General features: G+C 40.2%; 1 protein-coding gene across 1 annotated transcript; it reads left to right on the top strand.

Moving 5' to 3' along the window:
• Positions 1–9,389: 9,389 nt before the first annotated feature.
• On the top strand, positions 9,390–23,462 carry Zfp345 (zinc finger protein 345). Its single transcript, NM_001034900.3, has 4 exons — positions 9,390–9,473; positions 19,571–19,697; positions 19,897–19,957; positions 21,029–23,462. Exons 1-4 carry the CDS (start codon positions 9,471–9,473, stop codon positions 22,521–22,523), a joined length of 1,686 nt encoding a protein of 561 aa, NP_001030072.2. The 5' UTR covers positions 9,390–9,470; the 3' UTR covers positions 22,524–23,462.
• The last annotated feature ends 295 nt before the right edge of the window (positions 23,463–23,757 follow it).

Genomic DNA, 23,757 nt, shown 5'->3' with positions numbered 1-23,757 from the left:
CTCCAGCGGATTCAGAGGAGGATATTAGTATGGGGCCTAGAAAACAATCTTGTGATATTTTGTCTAAGAACATTGGTACTTTCTGTCATTGTGTAAAAAAATCAACCTAGTAACTAGTCTTGAGGGACTAATTGAAGTTCGACCCTATGGGCCAAAAAACAAATTGCTTGCTTTTGCATCAATCTGTTACTCAGTGTCTAACTTCGGGGCATCTCCAAGTAAATACCACTGACCGAGGGTCAGGGTCTTGCAGCAGTATTCAACAAATAAGATTTTCATGTTCCATTGTAGGACCGTGTGCCAGGCCCTGAATGGCCTTGGTGAGGACAAAATGACTTAGTTCCTGCCCCTGGTACAGGGCCAGTAGATGTGGGCCTCCAGTATTGGCAATGGCTGCAAGGGGCATAAGGCTTCTTTGAAATTATTATTATTATTGTTATTTATTTTATTTTATTATTTTTACGTTCTTCTTTTAAGGAATGTTCTCTCTGTTAATATTAATGACTCCATGATAATCAGAGACAGCACAAGTCCAGGAGACAAATGTGTGGCTAAGGTCTCCGCAACTGGGACCTTCAGGACAGTCCTTAAAGCTATGGGAAAAAAAAAAAACCTCTAAAACCTTGGCTTCAAAAAAATTATAGTTTCTCAAAAAATAAGGATGCAATATTAAATATAAGGAGCTTCACAAATCTAAAGGAACATAAGCAGGTATGCTGCAAGTCAACTTGTCAGAAAGATACTAAGGAAAGAGATAGGAGATAAACAGATTGGGAAGTAGTGACCACTGGCAATATCACCTAGCTAGGCTTTTGTTTGTTTGTTTGTTTGTTTGTTTGTTTTCCGAGACAGGGTTTCTCTGTGTAGCCCTGGCTGTTCTGGAACTCACTTTGTAGACCAGGCTGACCTCGAACTCAGAAATCCACCTGCCTCGGCCTCGCGAGTGCTGGGATTAACTAGCTAGGCTTTTTGTTTGTTTGTGTGTTTGTTTATGCTTACAAAGGCAGGGGAATTCCTGAGTTCAGGATCAACCAGGGGCAGAACAAGGCTATGTCAAAGTGTGGTAGAAATGGTAATTTCAGGACTAGGTCCCACCCAGGTACTTTAGAATCTGTATTTAACAGAAGCAAGCAGATCTCTGAATGCTTTTGCAATGTTAAAAGAAAATGTGTAGCATTGCAGCGGTCATGGACAAACCTGAAAGGGGGGCTGGAAATAAGTAGAGCCCACAGACCCATCCTTTGTTTTAGCTGGATCCTGTTGCAAAGCAAGCTCAGTGGGCAGTCTGCTCCTGTAGACGTAGTTCCAGGGGTAAAACCATTGTGGTGCACACAAGGTCTGTTTAGCCTGCTCAAGACTGGGGGAAGGGCACACATGTGAGGTTTGTGTCTCCTGAGAATTAAGGGCCTTGGATCAGGGGATACTGATTCTTAAGATAATCAAAGGGAAACTTGGAGTGAATGACTGAGTTGATATGTAAAGTAAAAGACTAGGCTTATGATCTGTTTGTTAACAATGGTGTTTTCTCTAATCACTTTCCAAATTGAAGGTCAATTTTTTTTGACTTGTTTTTCCTCTATAATCTTGAGATTTACAGAGTTTAAATTGTTTCCAGTGTTCATGGTATGTTTTTAGAACTGACAGATATTTAATTAGATTACTAACTGCAAATCCATCCCAGTTTAGTAATCATTTACTATGTACCTTAGCCTTCAGTCCGAATATAAAAAGTTTCTCTTCTTTTACTCAGGGTTGCTTCTCACACTTAGTTCAGAGGAGCCTGCAATATTGGCCGAGAAAAAAAAAAAAAGCATCACTTTAGTTGGTGTTCCCTAGTTCTTGACAGGGCGACCATATCCAAGCTTTTTTGGAAAAAAAAATAAGTCTATTTGGATGGGTTATGTTATGGAAGTGACTATGTAGAGCATCGTGACCTCAAATTCCTGGATGTGAATTTGCCTCTAAAGTGCTGGAATTGATAGCACATGCTATGATGCTTTGCAATATTCATTTTGAAAATGATTGTATGGCACTGGTTCATTTTGAAAATGATTGTATGGCACTTGAAATGACTTCAGAGTTATTGTATTGTTCCTGTTTTCCAGTCCTTCCTTTATCTACATTCCTTTGTTTTTCTTTCTTTGCGTGCACGCGCGCTCCTGTGTGTGTGTCTGTGTGTGTGTGTGTGTGTGTGTGTGTGTGAGTGATTTTGAGGTATTTTCTACTCCAAGTTTCCTATTCCTGGTAATGTTTCCTCTTCAAGGCATTCTAGGTCACTTGAGGGTCCAAATTCTGTTGAGGGGATCCCTGAAGCTATCAGATAAGAAAGCAAACCACCATGGTAGAGATGAAAATGGAAACCCAGTACAGACTGACTTTGTCAACCTAGATCAGACTGGGGGAATCTAATACCAGGGGATTCTCTGCCAGCATATTTAGAGCACAGTACAATTTGGGAAAGATTTAAAGGCAACGATCAGTCTGATCATTCTACTTCTAGGTATATAATAAATCAGAAGCTATGACTACAAAGAAACTCTTTTACTAAGAACATGTGACCAAGGGAACAGGTTCTGTAGAATTTAATTTGGCCTCTGGATAAGAGGGTAGAGGACAGCTAACCATAAAATACTGTGACATCTTCACTAAGGATAGCTAAGAGTCTGTGGAAGCAAGAGTCTGGAACCATCATTCTGGGTAGTTTGGGTCAGTTAGGTCTACCTCTATAGCAAAGGGTAGGTGAGCTGCCTCCAAGATGGCAAGGAAGTCACCAGGCCATTAATAAAAGCCACCTTCCATCTTTTGCATTAAATGGAGGCATTTTATCTCCATCATAGAGAAGAGGACCCTTCGTGTTTAACATTCCTGGTTTCCCTAGTGACCTGTGTTTGCAAGGACCCTTGTGCCCCCAACATCCCATCCTGTTGCTCATGAAAGAGTAGAACTCTCCTGCCAAGTGGGACAATTAGCCCCAGGAAAAGATGAGCTCCCCACTATGGTGGTCAAAGCAACCAATGCAATGTGTTCAGTTTTGAAACCATATGCGCACAAACAACACAAATGGACTCAGCCTGTGATAAGATGCCAAATCTTTTAAGTTCAGACATGATTTTAGAGACCCTGACCTAAGTTTGTAGAGACCCTTACCTAACTCAGGTAAACTAACAGGCTGGTACCCAGCATTAGTTTTCAAGTTGCTCCCCATCAAAACCCAAACAGTTCCAGTGTCCAGGTTATATCCACAACAAGACCAGGATCTTCAGGTTATACCCCCAACAAGACCCGTGTCTCCAGGTTATTTGCCCAACAATCCTGTACCTCCAGGATATAAGCCCACTCCCTGGCTAATGACTACCAATGCAGAGGAGTACAGACATTAAGTTTATGTTATGACTCCCAGCACTATCCAATTATGTTAAAGGCCACAGTAGCTTTCTAGTTAGATGCCTGCACATGTATTCCCTGTTTTCTGCTTACTATAAAGCCTTGCTCAGATAGAAATTCAGGGCTTTCCTCTCCACCAGTACTGTCCTGCATGATGGCTAGGGGAGTCCGAGCTAGCTCAAATAGATTAAAGGCCCTACTGTGAGTTGCATCAGATTAACTCCTGTCTGTGTTTAGGGGGATCACTAACATTTCCCTGGTACAATACTTTATTCATATATTTGAGCATATTTATTCACTTATACTTAAGTAGGAAAAAACTGACTGGAAACAATTTCAGGCGTGATGCAGATAGGAACAAAAGGGGTAAGTGAGGTCATACATTATAATTAAAAGGTAAAAAAAATTTTTTTAATTAAAGCACTGGCTGGGCATGGTGGCACATGCCTTTAATCCTAGCATTTGGGATGCAGAGGCAGGTGGACTTCTGAGTTCGAGTCCAGTCTGGTCTACAAAGTGAGTTCCAGGACTGCCAAGGCTACACAGAGAAACCCTGTCTCAAAAAACAAACAAACAAACAAAAACCAAAAACCAACCAAACAAAAAAAATTAAAGAACTGGTGAGAGAGATAGCTGAGAAGTTAAGAGCACTGAATGTTGCTATAAGGAATTCAGATTTCATCTCTAGAATATGGTTTTGCTCCAATTCCAGTTCCAGTCATTTCCTGCAGACACATGTAAACACATACGCACGCGTGCGCGCGCGCACACACACACACACACACACACACACTTGCACACACACACACACATGCACACACACATACACACAGGTTTATCATATATATGGAGCGCTTTTGGGGCCACTTCTAGAAACTTGGCAGGAATATGACATTGGGCCAGGACAAGGAAGTAGGTTTGACCCAGGAGTCTGAGAGTGGGCCAGGAATCTTAGGCAGGAATCTGACTTTGGGCTAGAACAAAGACATAGGGTTCAGGCAAGAATTTGACTTTTGGCTAGGACATGGAAGTAGGCCCAGATATCTTGGTCATCCTAATAACCCTTAGAATCAGTTGAAACAGGGCTTTATTACCTGTTTGTTCCTTGACTATTTGTGTTTATTGCCTCATTTGTTTCTTAACCTAGACCTGACCTTATTTGCATGTACTTGAAATGGTAGAAGGACAGACTGGGGAAAAACAAAACCTGCTTTAGTCTCAGAACAGGCTGAGGTCATGCTACAGTGTAGTCTAATTTGTTTTTTAATCCTCCCACCCTCCCTGTGAAAGACCCACAATGTGAGGACTCCCCCACATTCTGACTCAGGAGAGGTGACACCCCAAATCACTCACGAGAAACGGTCTTGCTGCAAACTGCAAGAGGACTTTTATTCAAGAGTGCTCTTGGGACACCCAGGGGTAGAGGACCAAGGCGCCCCGAGTAGCTGGGTAAGGGGGTATTTAAAGGAAGAAACCACAACTCAAGGAGGTGGGAGGGTGTAGTTGGAAAATACCAAAAATACAAGTTGAGAGTCACAAGGAAGTGGAAAGTCAAGACAGTTTTCTAGGAGCCTCTAACAATAGCACCTTTGCATAGCAGGTTCTAGCAATGGTCAGGGTGGGTCAGGGTGACTTTCTTTGAAAGAACACTCCTTGAACCCAGGAAGCGGGTGGGTGGAGGAATGTCGCTATCTGTTTTATGATTAGCATACCTTGGAGCATTGAGTCACAAAGGTCACATTCTCAAGCCTGGGCCTAAAGGCCTAGAATTTTGTTTTTACGTTATACTTTTTCACCCGGAGAACCCATTGACTAAATGAGTTGGCTTGGTCAATATGTGTGTGTGTGTTTATTTTTGTATGTTGTATATGATTATGAATTAATTTTAATATAAATATGAAAAGTGAGTTAATCTTGTGTTAGTTTTTCTTTACCTTGTGTTAGTCCCCAATACCTGCACAGGGAAATCAAGATTTATTTAAAACTGCAACTCAATAGCTGATCAATTAAGTGATCTATCCTTACCTTATATGCTAATCTGACTACCTCCATGCTACTTGCATATTATTATTATTATTTTTATTTTTTTGGTTTTTCAAGACAGGGTTTCTCTGTCTAGCCCTGGCTATCCTGGAACTCACTCTGTAGACCAGGCTGGCCTATAATTCAGAAATCCGCCTGCCTCTGCCTCCCGAGTGCTGGGATTAAAGGCTAAAGGCATGCGCCACCATACCCTGTGCATATTATTATTGATCTGGCTCTTCAGACCCCCTTTCATGGCTCAAATTTCTCTGTCCTCCTAGGACATCTCCTCTCCTTCTCTCCTCCCTCTGCAACTGGATGTCCCACTCTACTTTGATTCTTCTCAGCTATTGGATGACCAGCACTTACTGACAAGGCAGAGAGAGTTGGGCGTGGTGGTGCACGCCTTTAATCTCAGCACTTGGGAGGCAGAGGCAGGCGGATTTCTGAGTTCGAGGCCAGCATGGTCTACAGAGTGAGTTCCAGGACAGCCAGGGCTACACAGAGAAACCCTGTCTCGAAAAACCAAAAAAAAAAAAAAAAAAAAAAAAAAAAAGACAAGACAGAGAATAAAGGGAAAGAACTGTTTACAAAAACTTGAAACCAGATTCTTGGTAGAAGCATTACAATGTCTCCTCTGGATTGACAAAAGATGGGGGAAGAGAAATCAACATTTGAATAACTGTAATGTAAACTTTGTACAGTATAGAAAGTTTTGTGCCTTTATATGTCTGTTTCTCTGTCTGTCTCTATGTGTGTGTGTGTATGTATATCTACCTCTATAGTAAAAGGTAAGTGACATCTGCCTCAACAGATGGATATATATACATATATATATATATGTGTATATATATATATATATATATATATATATATATATGTATATATATATATATATATTTTTATATGCCACACCACCTCCAATAGGATCTGTGTGGCAAGTTCCACAGACTGAGGCAATTGACCTCAAAAGGCAGAGGCCTCCTGGAACTGGTTGTAAAACTCTTCAATGGAGAAAAAATATTGAGCTGTAGTTCTCATGGCAATCTATCTGTTTTGTTTTCTCTTATTCCTTTTCTTATTTATATGTTCCTGGTAGCCTAGGCCAAGATCTTAAGGGAGAATAATGAGTAAGAAAGCATCCCTAGAAATGGGGTCTCTAACATGACCTTATCCCCAAGAAAACCAACACTTTAATTTTGAAATCATTTACAAAACTATTAAGATAGATAAAAACTTTCCCAACAATAAAATTTCATATGGCTACACGTGTGTCATTGGAGGTGGGTTTTACTATATGGTAAAGAAAGCCTTAATTAGAAGGAATTTAAATAGTTTAAATTTATGCGTTGAAGATTTATAAAAAATCAGGCATTAGATGTTAAATAATAATTGACCATGGGGCTGGAGAATTAGCTCAGTGCTTAAAAGTATTGACCATAAAGATTTATTAACCTGCTCTTGGAAATATGCTACTAGCCTTGAATGACTGCCCCACTGAATACATCCTTTTAGAATTGTTATATTTTTATGATTTATATTAATATTCATTTTACCTGTTCTGTTTGTGACTCACTGAATACATAGTTTCAGAGTTGTAATGCTTGGATGATTATTGTGCTTTACTGTGCCAAATGATTTTTTGTTGGTATTTTTTATTTTTTCTCGAGAGAGGGTTTCTCTGTATAGCTAGCCCTGGCTATCCTGGAACTCTGTAGATCAGGCTGGCCTCAAACTCAGAAATCCACCTGCCTCTGCCTCCCAAGTGCTGGGATTAAAGGTGTGCGCCACCACGCCCGGGTTTGTTGGTATTTGTGATTGTTTCACTATTTACAGTTTCTAAAAGATGTAATGTTTGTTTGTTTGTTTGCTTTTTAATGTATAAAATTCCCTGCTTGGCAGCTGCAAGATACACTCAGATCCAAACTGCCTCCGTGTTTCTGTTTGTCACCGCCAAATGCTTACCCACCTAACTACAAGGACCCTCATTCCACGGATGCAATATCCGACTGGGGTGGTCCATGGTGGACACACACACACACACACACACACACGCACACACACACACAGAGAGAGAGACAGAGACAGACAGACACACAGACAGACACACAGAGGAGAGAGAGAGAGAGATTCTCAACAGATACACTGATATATATACTGAGAAGTATCCTTGAGGTTTTCTGAATTTGTTTGCTTTGTCCTATGTATATGTGAAAATTGTGGCATTGATACATTTATTTGTTACATCACAGATCATGATTAACAGGTAGCTGGCCCCTGAGCAATCTACTTTTACTGTGTCATTTACTTGATTTTCAGCCAAGACCTTGTACAAGATGAATACCCCACAAGCATTTCTGTCCATCATTTTTATAATTTACATATAATTCTGCATGACTTTGAGCTAAGAATGCCATTCAATATCTCTGCTTTTACCTTGAGACCAAGTTCATAAGAGGATTTAACTTAGCAAGTTTAGGATTAGGCAAACCCTTATGTGAATGTATCCAGATTCTGTAAGTAAAATCACAATGCTTCCTTGGTTGAAGAAAATCATTGCTTTGGAAATGGCTCCCATGCTCTCCTTACCTTCCACAGGAAAAAAGCTTTCTCAGCTGTTCTTCCTTAGGCTTTTTGCAAGATATTCTTGGTAGTCAAACTGACCACATTTGGGATTAACTAAAACCCAAAGAGTTGGGTACTATGGGATGTTTTCCTAAATTATATTTTTAGACTTGGGAACAATTATTCTTAATCTGGGTCTTTTGATGTAATAAGATCCACCTTTAATCAAGGCCACAGCTTGTGATGGTAGCCTACATATATATATAAAGGAGACTGAAGATGGTAGATCTTTCTTAGTCTGCTTGCTAGGAATTTTTCTGGCATCAGAACCTATCTCTTTGAAATTCAGGTATATACTGAAGACCAGCGGAGACATCTAGTCACTATTGGATTCTTCAACTGTCCATAGTAGTTAGCCATTGTTGGACTAGTGGAACATAATGAATCATTCTAATAAATCCATTTTCTACATAATAGAAAGTTTCGTTCTATCAGTTCTGTTCATCTGAAAATCCTTCACTAACAGAGCCGCGGGTTTGTTGTTGTTGTTTTGTTTGCTTTACAGACCCATTGAGGAAGATGTATGTGCTGGTTTACAAGAGGGCTCCACAGTGTTTGTCATGTGTTTCCTGCTTTGCTCTGAGAGTTGTCTCATTACCATCAGGTGAAATATATGTGCAGGTTGCCTGAATTCAGCCTGAAACCACAAAACAAAATTTTCTTTCCAAAAATCTTCTTTAGTTGTTAATATTCTGGATACCCATCCACTTGAGGGACAGATTGATAACTCCACTGTTGGTTGATTTTTTAAATTTCTTTAAAAAAAATGATTTATTTATTTTATGTATATGAGTATACCATTGCTCTCTTCAGACTCACCAGAAGAGGGCATCAGACACCACTGCAGATGGCTGTGAGCCACCATATCCTTGCTGGGAATTGGACTCAGCACCACTGGAAGGGATAAATCGGCTATGCAAGCTATCCAGCTTGATTGCAGGAGAAAGAAGGGGAAGTGATTACTGAGTACTGGGAGCTCAGAAAAAGTCCAATTTTGCAAAGTTGTGAACACAGGGTTGCTGCCCATAGTGGGGAGAAATGGGCAGTTGAGCAGCAGGTATCTGGAGTTGTAGATCCTCTGAGGTGCACTGTGGGAGGAGAGACCCGCAGGCTATTGGAGGACAGGCACTGTGCTACTGAAATGCAAATCAGCTGATCTGGAAAAGGACTGCTCCCAAGATGGAACCACTAGGTACACTAGGTAGTTTCTCTTCAGTACACTAGACCCCTAAGGGTGGTGCTCATGTCACTCAAGACGCACTAGCCAATCAGAACCTCCAGCCGGGCCTGCCACTCAGGAGAAGAGGACGCTCTTCCTGTTACCAAGCCTGTAAGTTCCTGTCTGAATCTGAGCCTGAAAGAAGGTTTCTCTGCGGTGTGTCCTGAGTGCCTCTGCTGGGTGCTGTGAGGGAGCTCTGAAAAGCTTAAAATTTCCGGACATGGTAAGTGCAGGATCATCTCCCACAAAGGGAGGAGCAAGCGGTTTAGTAAAGGGTGCACATGTGGTGGGTTTTCCCAGCAGCTGGACTGTAAGCAGCAGCCAGACAGATATGGCCATGTGTGAGGTCCTTTGTGGTTCTAGTCTCTCCTTGTACCTGGCGGTGGCCTCTGAAGAAGCTTATTATGGGAGCTGTATTTTTACAAAGCATTTGGGGCAGGGGCTTGTGTGCCCAAAAAATACTTAGCAGGATGCCAACCCTGAGAACCGCAGTTTCTCTATTTTCTCTAAGTTCTGCCTGTAGCATTTAATATGGAGGTGTAAGATCCATTTGGAGTTAATATTGTGGAGGCTGTAAAAGCCCTATCATATGTTGAGTAGCACTTCAATATTAAGCTGTGATGTAGAAGAGTAGAATTGATGATGCTAAAGACTTAATTGGGAAGTAGGAAGTGGCACCAAGTAGAAAGTAGCAGAGAGAGGACTGCCTGTAAAACACCCCCCCCCCCCAGGTACATAGCATGCTAACCCGGCCTGCTAGAGAACAGTATGGGTGTGTTTGTTTACCAGGATTGTCCAGACATTTGTCTCCAAACTATAAAAATAGAGACAGCTTTCCTTTACAATCAACAACAAGGCCCATCTTGATAGCAAAGAACAGGCACCTAACAAGGTGCTCAAGATGGCATTATAGGGTCACAACCAATACTCAGGCATGGTGTTGACTGGACTCAGGTCAATGAGAAGAGATATAGACCAGTGAATTGGTGTCCTCCAACATCGCTGGATTGGGGTGAGGGGATTACAAAAAGAGAGGGGCCTGTGTAAGCATTGAGTTCTCTGATCAATTTTGAAGCTGGTGTAATCACAGCAGAGAAAAGGAGGGGGAAGAAGGAAGGTGAGGGCCTTTCTACTTTGACAGTAGTTGACAATAGCAATGAGTAGTCAGGTAATCAATTTTAGACAATCAGTAAAAGTACAAACCGGTGATCTTGGTGGGTTCCTAGAGCAGGGCACTCAGAAAAGTGGGCGAGGAACTGAACTTATTTCTAGAAACCAAATTTCCATATTTACACTAGTTCAAAGAACACAAGATCTAGACAATCTGATGTGGTGTGCCTAACGGGAATGTTAATTTTCCTGTCTGAAAATAGAGCATGTGAGAGAAAAGACTTGGAGTGCTCTAGTACTTATGCTTAGTCCCTGAAGAATATTGGACCGTAAAGTGTGTTTCAACTTGTAAAAATAATCTTTGCAAGTATAATTCAATCATATCATTCTTCTTTCTCCCTGCAAATAAGTCTGAAACCCTTGGACAATTGGTTGAGGAGCTTATTTAACAAGTCACAGCAGAACAGGCTGTCAGCAGACCTCAGTCCCTACCTATTATGTCATATGGCTGGCATACCTCACCCTCTAGCCCAGCGGTAGGGCTGCCCTTCACCCAGCTGCCATTCCTTATGCAATCCAACCTTTTTGATTACCTGTTTGTTTTATTATTAAACTGTCATTATTATTAATCTGTCATCTTGATCTCTTTGTCTGGATCTTGCTTCTCTCCTTCTCCACATGGTTTAGAGTCATGTTCACTTTGTACTCTGTTCTCCTAGATATTCCTGGCTTTGATTATGTTCTCTCTTTTATGTATAATAAACTTTCTATTCTACCATACATACCAGCGGTTGTATCCTTTAATCTTTCTTTTTTTTTTTTTCATTCACCTCCCATTAAGCACTCCTTGTTAAGAAATTCATAGGCACTTTTTCTTTTAACTATTGCTACTGTTCTAATGTGACTGCAGTTTGGCTGCAGGACTTCCCAACTATGAAGCAGACATGGCTCTACTGAACATGGCATGTGTAAAGGAATATGCAAACAAAGGACCCTGTGCCTGGAAAAAGGAAAACAAGTGCTCTGGGAGACTGGAACATTCTGTTAAATACAATTTCTCCAGACCAGGGCTTTGTGTGCACATAGAGTGGAAAGGCAGATCTGGAAAGGTTTCAGCTGGCTGAGGCATTTGCTCTCTGATCCCCCAGTAGAGGGGCTGCAGCTGGCCTGAGTCTATCTGAGTTTTGTAAACTAAGGAGGGACCCTGGGTAGGCCTAACAATCAGGCACAGCATTGGAAGGTAGCTTGCAGGTTCTTTCCAGGATTCCCCTCCGATGCATCTGTAGCAAGCTGGGAGGAAGACCACAAGCCATGCCATGCTGACACTGAAATGGACTGTGGGACAGATTATGGATTGATTGGTTCATGTGGTGAAATGCTCAGAGGCCCTTGGCCTCTGACCTCCCCGAGCCTGAATTCCAATTGGGGGGGGGGGGCGCTGTAGAGCACTGGTAGTGGAAGTCTGTGGTGTTCATACTGTCATTTTTCAGTGTGTACATGCAAGAATTGCTTTTGATACGTAGTAGGAAGACATTGGAAGAATGAAGGTCTGGTTTCTAGAATTTCAGAAACGTCCACATTCAGTTATTTGGGACAAATAATTTTGGAATTAGTAGAAAGAAAGTGATAGGGGTCATCCTTCAGTAGTGTTTGATTAGAATCCTCTTACCTTTCCACTGCCTCCATTTACAATGGTATTCATGGAAATTCAGTTCCAGAGGACAAAAGGCGTCTCTATGATGCATAACTTCTCAGGTGTGCATGGTGTTGGGTAGGTGGACAAGACAGATTGCACATCTTGTGATATAATCCATGTGGCAGGCAGCACACATTAAATTATTTTTCAACATTGTTCTCTGTGAGGCTTCAGTGGGGCTAGTTTTACCTGAAATCCCAAGGGGTCATGAGGGGTTGCAGAGCCATTAGCCCATCTTTGTGATCATCTTCATTTACAGAGAGAACTCTGGAACATGGGGAGTTTGAATGACACATCAGCAGTTGCTGGAGGAACAGATATATAACACTTTAGGGGTAACTTGGAGTAGTTGTTATTGGAGTCATGAATTCTCGGTTTATTTAATTTCTTTATACATACAATCACAGGTAATATTGGTCAAGTTCAATTTTTCCTGGAGTACTTTCATTAGGTATTTTGATGAAAACTTGAATAGCATTTTAGGCTTATGTTTTTGGCTTTTTCTCTGCTTCCCCACTTTCTTTCACAATTGTTGTACACGTTCTTGATTATGCTATCTTTGTTATAAGTATAGAATTTACACTGTGCCAATGTGTATACTATTTCTTCAAAATACTATAGCGCAATCTGAGTTTTCCCACATGACGTACAGCCTTGGAATCAACTTTCCTGTTATAAATTTTTGCAACTTTTAGATTTAAAATTGTTATTGTCCTGTGTAACCATTCCTTCTATTGTCTGAGATTCTCTCATCCATCTCTATTCTGTGGGTTAACCTTGACTATTTAGTTCCTCTTTGCGGTCCCAAAAATCTGATTTACAGAATTCCCTTAGTTTTTGCTATCTTTTATATAATTCTTCTTCTTTTACTTATAAAATTCTTTCATTTACATTCCAAATGTTTCCCCCTTTCCCAGTCCCCACTTCCTAGAGTTTTCATCCCATCCCACTCCTTTTTCTCTGTGTTCCTCTACATAAACATCTACCCCCACCACCACCTTACCATAGATTAAAGTTTTACTCCTGGATGTAATTTCATGTAACTGAAAAGTATTGTATTTAGAAGTGCAAACAGAATAAAGAGGAGCATCATATCATAATGCTTGAATAGATTGTTGATACGTGTCATGTTTTTCTCTAGAAAATATAATTTTTCCTTTTTTATTTATTTATTTCATTTATTTACATTTCAAATGATGCCCTACTTAGTGGTCTCTCCTCCCAGAGTCCTTCACCCCATCCAGTCTAGCCTTTTCCTCTGAGAAGATGCTCCTCCACTCACATATAGCCTCTGTAGCCACCCCTTACCTCATTCTCAGAGCATATCTCCCTTCACTGGGGCATCAAGTCTCTACTGGATTGGACACATCCAGTCCCATTGAGGCCAGACCAGGCAGTCCTCTGCTACATACGTGTCTGGGGTCATGGAGCAGCCCACCTATGCTCTTTGGTTGGTGCCTTAGTCTCTGGGAACTCTGAGGGTTCCAGGTTAGTTGATACTGTTGTTCTTATCATCCCTTTCAACTTCTCCAGTCCTTGCCCTAACTCTTCCATCATGGTCCCTGACCTCAATCCAGTGGTTTGCTGTAAGTATCTGCATCTGCCTCAGGCACACTGCTGCTAGAACTTCTCTGAGGACAGCCATGATAGATAGGCTCCTGTCTGTAAGCATCACATAGCAGCAATAAGAGAGTCAGGGTTTGGTGCCTGCCCATGGGAGGAATCCCAATTTCGTTAGGTCAATAAATAACCTTTCCTTCAGTCTCTGTTCCTGTTCATCCCTGCATTTCTGGGTCAAACCTTTTGAAGATAAGTGGGTGACCCCATCTTAACACTGGCGGCCTTTTCTATATCTGGAGTTGGTCTTTGCAGGCTCCCTATCCCCACTGTTTGGCATTTTTATCCTGGAAGCCTCTCACATCCCACATCTCTGGGACTTTAAACACTAAAAACAAGGACATCATGAACTTGCCGGCTAATGGATGGAACTAGAAAATATCATCCCGAGGGAGTAAAGCCAGATCCAAAGGATATGTGGGTTATGTACCCGCTGAGAAGTGGATATTAGCCCAAAATTACAGAATATCCATGCTACAACTTACAGACAGTATAAAGATTAACAAGAAGGAAGGCCCAAATGAGGATGCTTCAATCCCACGTAGAAAGGGGAACAAATTAATCATGGAAGTCAGAGGGAAGGATCAGGGTAGGAGAGGAAAGGAAAAGGGGAAAGTGGGGTCTGGATATACGGAGGAGAGGGGAAAATGAGGTCAGGATCAGTTATAGGGGAAGATAGGAAAGAAGCCCAGAGTGCCAGGAGAATAATGTAAATCTGTGAGGACATGGTGTGGGGGGAGGGCCAACCTCTATTTTGTGCTTTCTTTATATTTCCATTTCCATTTATACATCGTGAACTGTTAGATTTTCTTCAACTGTTTGGTTTTCTTGCTATACTTATAGAATTTCTTGGACTTGTCCAATTGTTTGATTGTGTTTTCCTGCATTTATCCATTTCCCTTTTAAGGACCTCTATCACCTTCATACAGTTGCTTTTGAAGGTCTTTTTTTTGTGCTTTAAGTTAGGTTGGAATATTCAGGACATGCAGTTGGAGGATAGCTTTGTTCTATTGGTGACATATTTTCCTGGCTGTCATGCATTGTGTTCCTAAGTTGGTGTCTAAGCATCTAGGTTTGTGGTCTTTATAGGCCTACCTTCTGATTTCTGGGTTGTCTTCTTTTGGTGGGAGTTTTGAGCCTGGGTTTCTGTTGGCTCTTTGACTTTTCAGAGAGTATGTTGGCTGAGTGTGGCCTCAGTTACTTATCTGTTTTGTGGGTGTGTTCAAGAGGGAATATTTGCTGATTTGCTTGAGTGGTTTCTGGGTGTGTTCAAGAGGGAATGATTGCTGGTTTGGGAGGTTTGGGAAGAGACTCAAGGAAAAGATGCTCTTAGTACTCTTTTTTTTTTCTTTTTTAATATTTTTTATTAGGTATTTTCCTCATGTACATTTCCAATGCTATCCCAAAATTCTCCATACCCTCCCCCCCACTCCCCTACCCACCCACTCCCACTTTTTGGCCCTGGCTTTCCCCTGTACTGGGGCATATAAAGTTTGCATATCCAATGGGCCTCTCTTTCCAGTGATGGCCGACTAGGCCATCTTTTGATACATATGCAGCTAGAGTCAAGAGCTCCGGGGTACTGGTTAGTTCATATTGTTGTTCCACCTATAGGGTTGCAGTTCCCTTTAGCTCCTGGGGTACTTTCTCTAGCTCCTCCATTGGGGGCCCTGTGATCCATCCAATAGCTGACTATGAGCTTCCACTTTTGTGTTTGCTAGGCCCCAGCAGAGCCTCACAAGAGACAGCTATATCAGGGTTCTTTCAGCAAAGTCTTGCTAGTGTATGTAATGGTGTCAGCGTTTGGAGGCTGATTATGGGATGGAACCCTGGATGTGGCAGTCTCTAGATGGTCCATCCTTTTGTCTCAGCTCCAAACTTTGTCTCTGTAACTCCTTCCATGGGTATTTTGTTCCCAATTCTAAGAAGGGGCAAAGTGTCCATACTTTGGTCTTCATTCTTCTTGAGTTTCATGTGTTTCGCAAATTGTATCATATATCTTGGGTATTCTAAGTTTCTGGGCTAATATCCACTTATCAGTGAGAACATATCACTTGAGTTCTTTTGTGATTGGTTTACCTCACTCAGGATGATGCCCTCCAGGTCCAACCATTTGCCTAGGAATTTCATAAATTCATTCTTTTTAATAGCTGAGTAGTACTCCATTGTGTAAATGTACCACATTTTTTGTATCCATTCCTCTGTTGAGGGGCATCTGGGTTCTTTCCAGCTTCTGGCTATTATAAATAAGGCTGCTATGAACATAGTGGAGCATTCTTCTACATGATAACCACCAGTTGTGCCAGCACCATTTGTTGAAAATGCTGTCTTTTTTTCACTGGATGGTTTTAGCTCCCTTGTCAAAGATCAAGTGACCATAGGTGTGTGGGTTCATTTCTGGGTCTTCAATTCTATTCCATTGGTCTGCTTGTCTGTCACTATACCAGTACCATGCAGTTTTTTATCACAATTGCTCTGTAGTAAAGCTTTAGGTCAGGCATGGTGATTTCACCAGAGGTTCTTTTATCCTTGAGAAGAGTTTTTGCTATCCTAGGTTTTTTGTTATTCCAGATGAATTTGCAGATTGCTCTTTCTAATTTGTTGAAGAATTGTGTTGGAATTTTGATGGGGATTGCATTGAATCTGTAGATTGCTTTTGGCAAGATAGCCATTTTTACAATGGTGGGAGTTTTGAGCCTGGGTTTCTGTTGGCTCTTTGACTTTTCAGAGAGTATGTTGGCTGAGTGTGGCCTCAGTTACTTATCTGTTTTGTGGGTGTGTTCAAGAGGGAATATTTGCTGATTTGCTTGAGTGGTTTCTGGGTGTGTTCAAGAGGGAATGATTGCTGGTTTGGGAGGATCGGGAAGAGACTCAAGGAAAAGATGCTCTTAGTAATCTTGACAGACACGTGACAGAAGATAGGGGATGCTGCTTTTATTTATTTATTTATTTATTTATTTATTCATTTATTCATTCATTTATTTATTTATTTATTTTTGGTTTTTTTCGAGACAGGGTTTCTCTGTGTAGCCCTGGCTGTCCTGAAACTCACTCTGTAGACCAGGCTGACCTCGAACTCAAAAATCAACCTGCCTCTCCCTCCCTAGTGCTAGGATTAAAGGCGTGTGCCAACACACCCATCTGGGGATGCTGCATTTTGTGTTCTAATCCAATGCTATAGAAAACTGAAAATTGCATCTAGGGTAACTGTGGCAGATCTATGGACAGCCTAAGTGGTCTTCTGCCAAGCATAGCATATGGTTGAGAAGGTGTTTCTTTGTGAGTAGGGGCTGGGACACATAGATGGAGCAGAAAAAGAAGGGCATTTGGGGATTATCTGTGGTATTTATTGGGACCATGGAAACTGGGACAGAAAGCTTTCCCTGATCTTGTGTTGTGGTGCTTTAGCAACTAAGAGATTATCACCATTAATGTGAAGCCCATTGCTCTGGATTTGCAGCCTAAGAAGGTGCCCTAAGAGTAATAATTTCTTCTGCTATGCCTTCAATTAATGGAAGGAGTTGGCACTCCCAGGATGGAACTACATATAAAACCTGCTACAACTAAGGTACATGCGTGGCATGCTCCATCCCAATTGAGGAGCCAAATTTCTCAGGCTCACCCATATTGTGCTCGTTCTGAAATCAAGAAAGTTGTGAAATTATGGTCATGGATTCTTCCTTTCTAGTTTCAGTTCAGCACTATTCCAGCCTTCTATATTTGTCAGAGTTGCAGCCCCAGTGAGGATACTGTGAGTGTTCATGTTATGAAGCTGTGCAGAAGATGCCTAGCTGTATTTTGAGACCACAAGATGTTGAGATACCTATGATATGAGAATCTGCCATGGAGAGATGCATATAGGGAGTGGAAGTCCCAAAACTGAAAGATGTATGAGAAATATCAGGGATAGAGCCCCCTAAGCACTTTAAAACTGAAGCGTCATATGGCTGGGACAGAGCTACAGGATTTAGAGTTTGCCCTGTTGGGTTTCTTGTCATGGTCCAATGTACACATTCTTCCATATTGGAATGGAAAGGGTTGTTTATGCCATTGTATATTTGAAAGATATAATTTGTTTCCTGATTTTACAAGGTGTGGCAGTCACAAGATTGCTTTGAGTGTCAAAGGAGTCTTTGGAAGTTTGAATAGGGCAGGGGCTGTTATAGCCATTGAATTTAGACAAATATATTTTCATGATAGAATGACCATGAATATATAGTGACCATAGTTACCATGTACTCAATATGTTGAAATATGTCTACTATGCTGTGGTTGAAACTTATCAGTTTCTTTCTTCTGCTGTCATAGCCTTATCATTATGGACTCTATCACTAAGTCATATAAGACACAATAGAAGCAACTGTAATTCAGTGCTAAGATATTTCACTGATATTTTTATATTTTTGGTTTTGTTGTTTTTATTTTTGATTTTGAATGCAATGTATCCGTGTGGCCCTGGCTGTCGTGAAAGTAGGTTTGCAGACCAGGCAGCACTTGAATTTAGTGATCCACCTGCCTCTCTTTCCAGAGTGCTGGGTGGGATTAGAGGTTGGCCATAATGCCTGGCTTGTTTTGTTTTTATGTTAGCTGGTTAGCTTGGAATGTAAATTTTGTATATGCATGCATGAGCTGATGTGCTGAACTTTAGGCACACTCAGATTTTGAAACTTGACAGACAGTATATTATATTTCTCAGGATGTCCCGTGATTACTACTACATGGATGTTCCATTGGATTGTGAGTGTGTGGCATTATTACTACCTGTGGGATTTGTTTTGAATTTTTGAGTGAATATGAGTATTTTCCCTGTATGCATGAATACATTTATCTTGTGTACCTGATGCTCACAGTAGGCAGAAGATGGCCTAACAACTCCTGAATTGGTCCAATGGACAGTTATGCGCCTCCATGTAAATACTGGTAATTTGCTCCAATTATATGCAACATAGGAAACACCTGTGGTGAGCCTCCTCTCCCTCCCTATGTTCCTAATTCATGATCAAGACTTACATAGCGAATCCGGGCATGGGGTTGCACACCTTTAATCCCAGCACTCGGGAGGCAGAGGCAGGCGGATTTCTGAGTTCAAGGCCAGCCTGGTCTACAAAGTGAGTTCCAGGACAGCCAGGACTATACAGAGAAACCCTGTCTCAACAAACAAACAAACAAACAAACAAACAAACAAACAGACTTATATAACGAATATTTTCTTTTTTTTCTTGCTAATATTTTCATCTGTCCATTTGTAAATGTTTAAACATGCATACCTTATTAATAAGCACTTATTAATTTTACTGTTGAAACAGGGTCGGTCACTTGAGGCTTTTGGAAGATGAATACAGACCTGCAGTGAATATATAATTCTTTGTAGGAACTTCAGTGAAGACCTCTGAGTTCTTTCCATCTTTTTTATTTCTTTGTTTGATTTGTACAGGGGAGTTAGTGTCTTAATATGGACCTCCTGATGTCGTGGAACTCATGGCATAGACCAGGCTTACCCTACCATTCAAGGAGATACACCTGGGTCTGCCTCCTGAGAGTTGGGATTCAAGGCACAAGTAATACACCCAGCATGCTCATCATTTTCTTAGTAATTACGAATGCATTTTATCTAATGTGTGCTCGGTAGTGTTGAACTGTTTACTTGTGGGTTTATGTCTATTAATTACCACTTTCTTGCAGGGTTTTATCCTCTTCAAGGGGTGTAGAAATGACAGAGGTGAAGTTCATTCAATATTCAGTTTCCTTCTTAAATGCCTTGATTGCATTAAGGTGTTTGTGTCAGGAATTAAGTGCAGGAATTACCAGAATGATATGACTATATTCTCAATGAAGTATGTATTTACAGTGTTCTCAGTAATATGTTTTCTCATGCACACATGCCTGGGATATTTTAGGGTAGAGTGACCTATGATGATGTGCATGTGAACTTCACGTGGGAAGAGTGGGCTTTGCTGGATCCTTCTCAGAAGAATCTCTACAGAGATGTGATGCTGGAGACCTACAGGAATCTCGCTGCTATAGGTAAGACAGTGAATTTCTTTTCACTTTTGAAAATGTCAGTACAACTGTTTCTTTGTTATTGTTACTTGTTCTTGTAATTTCCGTTGAGAATGCGGAAGAATGAGGTGAATTAATCAGGCTTGGTTGTAAAGTTCACTGAAGTTAGTAACTTAAACTTTCCTAATTCCCAATAGTCTAACATATGGCCTCTATATTTTAGGCTATGTTTGGGAAGACCATAATATGGAAGAGCATCTTCATATTTCTAGAAGATATGGAAGGTAATTTTCATGTGCAAACTGATAAGAATATGCCTTGGAAACACTGCTTTAAGTTATGAATGATTGTTAAATTATGATAAACTGTGTATGTCAGGAATCTATTTTGTGTTTTCAAACCATTCCTCTAAGTAGAAAAACAAACAAACAATGAGTTAACAGATTTACCATTTAAATCATAGCCCAATAGAGCTATGCTGAAGAACTGCCAGTGTGTTTAACCTCTACCACTTGGACATTGTAAAATATACACATTGAATAGGTGGTAAGTTTATGTACAAAACCTTCTAATAAGTATATAGTCCATACTAAAGCTGACGTCAGTCATATACTAGTAAAAACATTGCTAAGTTTAGTAAGATGGGCGGTTTATGATAGTCAAGAGTGCTGTGCTGGAGAAACCTTAATCCCTATAACAAAATTGTATGTGGAAAAATACCAAACTGTTAGTTCATTGGAAGCCTTTTACTTGTTATTCTTTTATTAGGGATGTCATATGTTACAATGGATATAAGCCATGGGACAATAGGAATATATTGAAAGAAGCAACACACCTCTCTTAGCTTCCAGCACAATTAGAAGATATGTAGTCCTCCCCACTTTGGGTAGGCTTTCTAAATGTGCTACAAGTTTACAAATAATTGGCTTTCCAACTGTATTGTGGACATCTATAAACTAATACTGCGGACTATCTCTGTAATATTAGGAATGTGGAAATTCTTATATTTGCCTTGGTTTGCAAATATAGTATTATTTTTACAATAGCAAAATTTATGTGTTCAGTGTGGTAAAGTTCTTCCTGTTCTATTCAGATATATGAACCACCTCTTATAGTTGAAAGGTGCTGTAAATATAAGCTATGTAATCAATGCTCTTCTTAGTCCAAGTATCCTCGAAGATACAAAACCACCCATAATGAAGGGGAACTCCATGAGTGTAAACAAAGTGATAGTACATTAAAATCAGGTTGTTCTTTACAATTAGACCAAATCCTAAAACATATTCATACAAATGAAAAGATTCATCAGTGTAATGGTGTGAGAAAGCTTTCACATGTGCCAATTGTCTTTGCAGGCATGAAAGAAGTCATACTGAACAGCTGCTCTCTGAGTTTATCCAATGTGATAAAGCCTTTGCATTTCAGAGTCATAACCAAAGACAAGAAAGAATTTATACTGCAGAGACACCCTATGAATGTAACCAATGTGGTAAATCCTTTGCGAGAAAGAGTCATCTCCTAAGACAGAAAAGAACACATACTGGAGAGAAACCCTTTCAATGTAACCAATGTGGTAAAACTTTTGCTCGAAATACTCATCTCCTACAACATAAAAAAGTACACACTGGAGAGAAACCCTATGAATGCAATCAATGTGACAAAGCCTCTGTATGTCATATTGGTCTCCTGTATCATAAAAGAACACATGCTGGAGAGAGACCATATGAATGGAATGAATGTGGTAAATCCTTTGTATATCACAGTTGTATTAAACAATGTAAAAGAAGACATGCTGGAGAGACACCCTTTGAATGTAACCAATGTGGTAAATCCTTTGCAAGAAAGAGTAATCTCCTAAGACATAAAAGAATACATACTGGTGAGAAACCTTATAAGTGTGACCAATGTGGTAAAGATTTTGCAAGTCCCAGTTCTTTTAAATGCCATAAAAGAAAACATACTGGTGAGAAACCTTATAAGTGTGACCAATGTGGTAAAGACTTTGCAAGTCCCAGTTCTCTTCAATACCATAAAAGAATTCATACAGGAGAGAAACCTTATGAATGTATACAGTGTGGTAAAGCCTTTGCACGTTTAAGTATTCTCCGAAGACATAAAAGAACACATACTGGAGAAAAACCCTTTGAATGTAACCAATGTGGTAAATCCTTTGCAAGAAAGAGTCATCTCCTAAGACATAAAAGAATACATACTGGTGAGAAACAACATAAAAGAACACATACTGGAGAAAAATCCTTTGAATGTAACGAATGTGGTAAATCCTTTGCAAGAAAGAGTCATCTCCTAAGACATAAAAGAATACATACTGGTGAGAAACCTTATAAGTGTGACCAGTGTGGTAAAGATTTTGCATGTCCCAATTCTCTTCAATACCATAAAAGAGTTCATACAGGAGAGAAACCTTATGAATGTAAACAATGTGGTAAAGCCTTTGCATTTTCAACTAGTCTCCGAATACATAAAAGAAGACATACAGGAGAGAAACCCTATGAATGCAATCAATGTGATAAAGCCTTTTTGTGTCCAAGTGGACTCCTGTATCATAAACGAACACATACTGGAGAGAGACCATATGAATGCAACGAATGTGGTAAATCCTTCATACATCACAGTAGTTTTCGAATGCATAAAAGAACACATACTGGAGAGAAACCCTTTGAATGTGACCAATGTGGTAAAAGCTTTGCACAAAACACTTATCTTTTACAACATAAAAGAGTACACACTGGAGAAAAACCCTATGAATGTAAGCATTGTGGCAAAGCCTTTGCATATTCTAATAATCTCCAAGTGCATATTAGAACACATACTAAGTATTTAGTATGGTAAAGCTTTTTCAAATGTCACAAGTTTTCATAATCATGAAAGAGAAACCCTATGAGTGTATTCAGTATGTTTAAACCTTTGCACATTTCTATAATCTTCATCATGAACGTATTCATATTGTAGAGAAAGTCTGTGAGTGTAAGCAATGTGGTAAAGCCTTTGTGTAATAGGGTCCTCTGAGATCCAACACAACTCAAACTCATGTAATGCAAGTGACTAGAATTTATTGTAACGAAGCTGCTGCTGATGGAACAGGGCTAGAGAACACACTTGAAAGCTGAACTGTGACAGTCCCCCCACTCACCTTGATACTGAACCAGAGTGTTATATAGAGAGTTTTTATGTTTGAAAACCAGAAACATTTGTGCCAAATTACAGCTACATTTTCCCACCACTCAGAATTAATGATAGGGGCTTTCCTCATGTAGTCTTCTATGTCAGCTGATACAGAATGTGGGTGCTACAATCTAATCAATCATATCCATTTGTTGTTTTGTGGTTAGGAATAGACATTGTTTTGATGAATAAAAGATGCATAGAAAAAGAAATTGTTAGGGGCAGTCATGGTTTTTTTTTGTTTGTTTGTTTGTTTTTTTTTGTTTTTTTTTTTGAGACAGGGTTTCTCTGTGTAGTCCTGGCTGTCCTGGAACTCGCTCTGTAGACCAGGCTGGCCTCGAACTCAGAAATCCGCCTGCCTCTGCCTGCCAAGTGCTAGAATTAAAGGCGTGTGCCACCACGCCCGGCCAGTCATGGTTTTTATGAACAAAAGATGTATAATTGAAGCTGGTCCACTATTTGTAAGTCTCCGGCTCCTCTAGGGCCTATGAATTTAACCTTAGATTCATCTTGTGAATAAACTGATGCTGATAACAAAAAGGCAATTCTTAGGACAAGTTTCATTTGCTTATTCCCAAGATTTGCATACCACAGTCATTTTTGAATACATAAGAAAAAAAATCCACATTGGAGAGAAACCCAGCAAAACTAATCAATGTTATAACGATTTTTCACAACACAGCTATTCACAAATTCATAAACAACATATAGTGGATAGGAATCTTATGAATATACAGTTTGTAAGTCATTTGCATGTAGTAGTAATGTGAACAGATAAAGAGTCATAGTGCAAAGGAAACCCTAATTGATATCAGGGGTGTAATACTTGCACTTCATGGTATCTTCATACAAAATGTTTTGTGTATAATCCATCTTTTAAAGCCTTTGCATATCAAAGTAG

Source organism: Mus musculus, chromosome 2 (genome assembly GCF_000001635.26).
Source record: "Mus musculus strain C57BL/6J chromosome 2, GRCm38.p6 C57BL/6J".
Taxonomy (NCBI): domain Eukaryota; kingdom Metazoa; phylum Chordata; class Mammalia; order Rodentia; family Muridae; genus Mus; species Mus musculus.
The sequence above is the reverse complement of the archived record's forward strand: the minus strand, read 5'-3'. Positions and strand labels throughout refer to the sequence as shown.

Coding starts and splice junctions, on each gene's coding strand:
- Zfp345 (NM_001034900.3), top strand. Junction 19,698..19,896: donor CAGGAATCTCGCTGCTATAG/GTAAGACAGTGA, acceptor TCTATATTTTAG/GCTATGTTTGGGAAGACCAT. Junction 19,958..21,028: donor ATTTCTAGAAGATATGGAAG/GTAATTTTCATG, acceptor TTGTCTTTGCAG/GCATGAAAGAAGTCATACTG.